Raw genomic sequence first — 6,644 nt, 5'->3', positions numbered from 1 at the left:
TTAAATACTCAATTACCATAAAAAGACCATAAATTATATATGGTACCTGTCAAAGAGTTTGTGATCAAATAACATGAAATTTTCATATCCCTTACAAATGGGGGTCATGAATTCGAGTCTCAGTCACCTATTTTCCACTCCTATATAAAAAGACATAATCAGAAGCAAGAAGGACATCCACTTACATCTACAGCTTTCTCAAACATGAGAGCTCTCAACCCCTATATATATGATCTCAGTTTAGCCTACGGGACCCATCCCAAAAGCCAATGCAGACTCACGTAATCAGTCTACCAGTTAATTTGAGACCAAATTTGAAAAGACCTTTTTCCATTCATGTTTTTAGTGAAATTCGAATGCTTACACTGTTGCCTTCCAGTAATGACTTTAAGTCAAACGACGAACCACTATACTAATTCCTGTGTATTTTATTTCCTTTCCTACCTGATTAATTGGCAATAGTTGGTGACTGCCCAAAGATCACAAAACCAACAAATTACATCACGATTATTGCTTCATATTATTATTATATTATATTGTTACTGTCAAATACCATTACACAGGATTAAAGCTGGATATATCCATTCTTTATCATCCACTCCAAACTCCAGTAATTATTCACATTTTTGAGCCCCCAATACGCCCAACCAAACGTCGCACGACCAAACACTTCCAGCTGGGCCTTAGCATATCGCTGATAATCTTCCTTTGTCGCGTTTTTAACGTTCCACTCCGCCACCCATTCTCCCACGAAGCTGAGAGGCCCGTTTGAGGTTGTCACAGCACTCAGCTCCCCTCTCCGCTCGTTGTAAACATAGTCGATGTTTTGCTGCGCCGTCATGTTTTTGAATAGGTCGACGAAGAGGTTGTAGTAATGGACGTCGACTACGGTTCCCTTCAACCCGCCGGCCAGCGGGAAGAGCTCCGTATTGTTTGGAGACCCCAGCCGGTTCGACATCACCACGTAGGCCGTCGATGAGTGCTTCCGGACCGCCTCGTAACCGGATTTGTAGTACTCCGTCACCGTCTCGAAAGAAACCCCCGGCGCCCGCGGCTCGTTCAGGAGCTCCACCGCGTATAGACTCGGATTCTTGGCGTACCTAAGTATATATGTAATCAATCAAAAACCCCAAAACAAAAAACACAAAAACCAATTTGGTAAGAAATCGAGGGTGTGCAGTGAATAACTTCTGTCTTGTAATCATACTGATTACAAAGAGGTAAACTGATTCTATAATTGACCATAAAAGTTTAACCAATTTGGTAGGTCTAGACTGCCTCATGTTAAGTAGGTTATAGCTGACTGACTCAAACTAAGAAGGTTAATAGACGGTCCTTATATGGAGTCGAACTTGAAACGTTATAGTTATGAGGCAAATAGCCTAACCAACAAGGCTGGGTTGCCCCATTATATAGTTGAACTAACGTATATATATATATACATGTGGTACCTAGCAGTGAGAAAATCAATGACTGCCACTGTTTGTCGAATGTTGTCCTGGGAGTTTCCCCATTCCTGAGACCCATCTCTGGAGGCGCTGTGCTCCCAACCATTTTGAGATCCTGGGGCAGCGTGGAGATCTATTATAACCTTCACTCCATATTTCCTGTACATATATTAAGATTAATTAGATTGTTGAAAGGTGAAATTTCGATCAACATATATATATAAATAATTAAGCTTTGTGAGATAGTGTTGAATGTATGTATGCATGATATATACGCACCTAGCCCATAAAAAAGCATTGTCTAAAGCCTTCAAGGATCCCCCCACGAATGGCTTTGGAGGGTGTGGATCACTAGCAATCCACCATCCAACTGGTATTCTCACTGTATTTAGTCCGTTTCTGGAGATGAATTTGAAGTCGTCTTCCACTATAAATGTTTTCCAGTGTTCCTATACATAATATAATGAACTCAAGTGAGTACTATAAATAAATATGATCCTCCCCACAGAGTGTATATATATATATATATATATATATATATATGTATATATATATATATCAAAATTTCAGTAAAAATTACAATTATTAATTATTAACACTGTTATTATTCTTAACTTATAACTACACAACAACATTTAATTTAAATATAACATCAATAGATCAGACAAGTAAATAGTTGAACTCATGATATGATTAAGACCTCATGTCTCATTCCTTCTAGTTGTCGGACATAGTTGAACACTTCAAAGTGGCTAATATTTGACATTATGGTATAAAAAGAATATCACTGCTGGAAATTATAGAATTTTCGACCAATCCTTAATCAAGTCGAAAGCATTGTTGGGATCACTTTTGGTATCCGAAAAAACCTTTATTGCTATTTTCGACCACTTTTTACTTTCGAATTGATTTAAGTTCACTTTCAGCAGGTGGTGAAAAATTTCATAATTTCCAGCAGTGTATATTAATTTGAATGGAAAATGAATTTAAGATCACTTTCAGGTGGTGAAAAATTTCATAATTTCCAGCAGTGTATATTAATTTGAATGAAAAATGAATACATACATACATACATATATATATATATATATATATATATATATATATATATATATATGACACCCATGTCTTTTTCTCCCCATTAATGGATCGGATGAACTGTAATACACCGTTGACCGTTGACCTAGTTTATTGGTCAGGTCAACAAATCGGCGTTTCTATTGGAATGGTCAAAAGGGACCAGCCGACACTTACATTAGTGATTAGTGTGCATGCATTTACATTAGTGGGCAGCTGACAGAGTGACAGTGAGCACTTAACACCAAGTAATTTTTGGGGGGTTTTTAAGAGTAAAAAATTAATTTTTTTGTAATAAATAAATAAATAAATAAGGCACGTGAAGAAACCACTGCACTCAGCGAAAGCGTTTTAAAAACACAACTGTTGCAGCCACTCTATTTTTTTTTTTTAATATATATTTTTTTTATTTTGTTAAATGATAGTGGCCAAATTTTATTTTATTTTTGGGTTAAATTTAAATGGTTTTTTATTTTCTATTTTTTTTCTTATTATAAAAAATTACATATGTAACATAATTTTTTGATGTAACATATAATTTTAATAATATAGTTGTAATTAAAATTTTATAATTATTAATTTAAATAAATTTTATATGATTTAATTGTAACTATAATTCAAAATGATTAAAATAATCAAACTATAATTGATATAGATTCGTGGTCACCACAAACTTTAAAAAAAAAAAATAATTAATGTCACTTATAGTCTTATACCACTAATAGATTTTAAATCTGAGTTAAAACTGTTAAAATAAAGGTGAAAATTAAAGGAAAAATGTGAAAGGTAAAATTGGAGAAAATGCATGAAGAAACAATACAAATAACAAGAAGAATAAACAATTGATAAAACTTATACTATCAACACAATTTTTATTCCAGTTAATAATTAACACTATTGACTTTTATTAAAATTTATTATTATAGATATAATAAATTATAGATAAAGACTAACATTATTAAATCTTGTTAAATTTTAGATTAAATTTTTAATTTTAATGTACTATACATTTATTTTTGGTATATTGTAAGTTTGCTTTTAGTATATGCTAGATAAAAATTAACATATAATACATTAAAATTAAACATTTATCTGTGATTCATTTTGCAATTTAGACTATACTCCACAGTATAATTTACCAATTAACACCATTGAACTAGAAGCTGTTACTCTACTAATTAAGTGCCCATAAGAGAGAGAATTTGATAAATATATTTTTAGATGGAGCATAATCAAGACTCAACTAATCTTACAAAATGTCAAATATCAATGCAACATAATATACACTTTACACTACCATTTATATATATATATATATATATATATATATATATATACACACACACACACACTCACGCACTTACCTTCATAACTGTTGGTGCCACAAATGGATCGTAGCCATTTGTAACTTGAAACTCCCCGTGTAATCCTCCAGTGTTTGTCATGATAAAAACAGAGGGATCATTATCACCCCATCCCGCGTTCCCTTTAGAATCTGCTGTAACAAGTTCCTCTGTTTTTGCCTAAGAACATATTGTTATTTTTTCATTAATCGACAATATAAAAAAGACATTAGCATGATTCAATTTTTCTTTTTTTTAAATGTATAATCCTTTAGGTTTATTAATTAGAGAAATTTTATTCATTTTAAAAAATATTTTTAAAAAATATAGAGAATACGTGTTTTTTTTAAAAAAAATGTACAATCCTTTAAAAATTTTAAAAATTAAAGTAAATGCAATCTTAGTTTGACAAGTACTTGGACCACAAAAATGAAGTGAAACTTTTCTACCAATATACTTTAGAATGTTTTAGTTGACTTTATCACAAGTTCAAATCTTCAATAATGTTGTTTTGTTTTTCTTTTGTATAAATATCAATTATTTAAGAATTTCATAATAATAAAATACTAGGTATGTGAAAGAAATAATTACAAAATCATTCTAAAAATTCACATTACATCTATCCAAAAATATCATATATCCAAAAACTAAAAACATATAATATTGTTTTAGATAATATAAGATTCTTGAATGTGACATGACATCCCTAGAATCAAATATAAATGCTCCACTATTGTATTGTGATTTCTCAACTTGATTTTTATCTACGAATATAATGACAAAGCACAATATTGGAGTAACAAAAGAAATTCAGAGTCACTATTTTGACCCTGTATTGAGTAAGTATGTTTATATATAAGAATTCACAAAGCACACATGAAAGTTTAATCGGAAAAAAACAATGCAATGAGTTTGATCAATATTAAACAATAATGATCTAAACTTCTAATTGTAAAGTCCATGACTGTCTCAGAATAATGTTTCAATCAGTCTCCATCCCTTACTAGCAACTAGTGGATGGATCTCTCATCACATGCAAATTAAAAACAGAAAATGACAAAGAGCAAAAAAAAAAACAAACAAACAAATCTAAACAAAAGAAAAGACGAATAAAAATAAGGAAAGAAAATATGTTTATAAAATTATAATTGATGAGGATATGCATACTCACCTGCAAGAAAAACCCATTGGAGGCCTTAATCCGAACACGGTTTGGGTCATCGGAGTTTCTAAGAATCAGAAATGTCTCCGATATACCCGGTGTGTTTTCGACAGCCACGAGGTTGACTCCTGCGCCGCCGTTGCCGTTGGTCGTGTCTAATCCGACGAATTGTCTGTTGAACACCCTCAAGTTAAAGGTCTTCTCATTGATCCTCCACAACTACAAGAATAAGTGAATATTGCATACATACAGATTAAGTAACAGGTTTAATCTTAATTAATTATGATCAGAACCCCATTTTCTCGTACATTAATTTTAACCAATATAATCACTTACTGAGAAAGTTTCCCATCCTGAAGCGGCAGTTCTATTAGCAACCAAGATCGTCCCGCCGCCGGACTCTGCGCAGAGATACTTTCCGACCGTAACAGATTTAAATTGGACTCCTGTTCCATCCTGGCAACAATTAAGTTTGAAGAGTACGTTAATAATTACTTCAACAACGTTAATGACAAGTAGTTAATTAATAATATAGTATATGTAGGAGGAGCGCAGCGAAGAATTAACCAGGAGATCTTTGTTGGGAATGGCGTCAAAGAGAGAAGGCTTGATCCATCCTTCGGTGACTAGCCACCCGCCGAGATTAACAGCGCGAACCCGGAAGCCGTTGGAAGCCGCCGGAGCGGCGACCTTCGCCTGAGAAACTGAGAGTATGCAACAGAGAATAAGGAGGAAAACAAAGTTGGGTTTCATGGCTGCAGGTAGTGTATCCAACTTCAATTCTTGTGCATTATTCCATCAATTCCGGTGATTATGCGTCTTTTTATAGTAGGAGAGTTAAACTTGAAATTTCATAATTACTAGTCTAATCAATTGTGTTAGAATTATCAATCATCTATTACAATTTATTTCTCTTAATAACATTTATAATTATTATATTAGAATAGAATTTATTCAATACATACTTTCTCATAGTGGTTATGATTTTCATCATCATAAAAAAAAAAAAAAAAATTAAAATGTTTGACTATTGGTTTCTGTGGAATTTTGACCTGCATTTTGATGGCAAATTATGTTGTGCATCCGTATGCACCATGGATGGTGCATACAGATGCAAAAGCCAGGGCCGGATTTTAAGCTGTGCAAGCTAGGCTACCGCACATGGCCCTCAATTTTAGAGGGACCCCAAATTGTAGAGGTCCAATATTTAATTTTTACCTAGCTAGTTTAGAAATAAAAATTAAAAGTTTCCAATTTAACTTAAAAGGTTTTATGAAGAGATGGTAAGAATGTGTATTTATTGTATTTTAACTTGGAGGTCAAAGGTTTGAAACTTGAATGTATTGATTTTAAAAATTGTGAGTTTGATAGGGCCACATTTATTTACCAGAACTGGGCCACAAAAACTTAAAACACGGCCCTCGCAAAAATGACGTCGTTTTGCATCAAAACGCGCGTCCTACTTAAAAAAAATCAGTTTCAATTCCCAGCAACAACATTATGTTGTTCATTTTTTAGTTCATTATTCATTCTGAATTTTAGTTATGAAATTATTGATGTGTAGGTATGCAATTTAAGATTTATAGTTATGAAATTATGGATGTGTAATTATGC

General features: G+C 32.6%; 1 protein-coding gene across 1 annotated transcript; it reads right to left on the bottom strand.

Moving 5' to 3' along the window:
- Positions 1–410: 410 nt before the first annotated feature.
- LOC109188401 (glucan 1,3-beta-glucosidase A-like) lies at positions 411–5,846 on the bottom strand. Its single transcript, XM_019339062.1, has 7 exons — positions 5,598–5,846; positions 5,367–5,486; positions 5,040–5,249; positions 3,890–4,048; positions 1,728–1,897; positions 1,452–1,607; positions 411–1,100 (listed from the first exon to the last, which is right to left on the bottom strand). Exons 1-7 carry the CDS (start codon positions 5,781–5,783, stop codon positions 566–568), a joined length of 1,536 nt encoding a protein of 511 aa, XP_019194607.1. The 5' UTR covers positions 5,784–5,846; the 3' UTR covers positions 411–565.
- Positions 5,847–6,644: the final 798 nt, after the last annotated feature.

Source organism: Ipomoea nil, unplaced genomic scaffold (genome assembly GCF_001879475.1).
Source record: "Ipomoea nil cultivar Tokyo-kokei standard unplaced genomic scaffold, Asagao_1.1 scaffold1421, whole genome shotgun sequence".
NCBI classification, from domain to species: Eukaryota; Viridiplantae; Streptophyta; class Magnoliopsida; order Solanales; family Convolvulaceae; genus Ipomoea; species Ipomoea nil.
Note: the sequence above shows the minus strand (reverse complement) of the source record. Positions and strands in the feature narration are given on the sequence as shown.

What these genes read in the sequence shown, in the direction of transcription:
- LOC109188401 (XM_019339062.1), bottom strand. Translation starts at nt 5,783, where the DNA reads ATGAAACCCAACTTTGTTTTCCTCCTTATTCTCTGTTGCATACTCTCA. An exon ending in TTCCCAACAAAGATCTCCTG is followed by an intron (nt 5,487 to 5,597) that starts GTTAATTCTTCG and finishes AATTGTTGCCAG; the next exon opens with GATGGAACAGGAGTCCAATT. An exon ending in CAGGATGGGAAACTTTCTCA is followed by an intron (nt 5,250 to 5,366) that starts GTAAGTGATTAT and finishes TTATTCTTGTAG; the next exon opens with TTGTGGAGGATCAATGAGAA.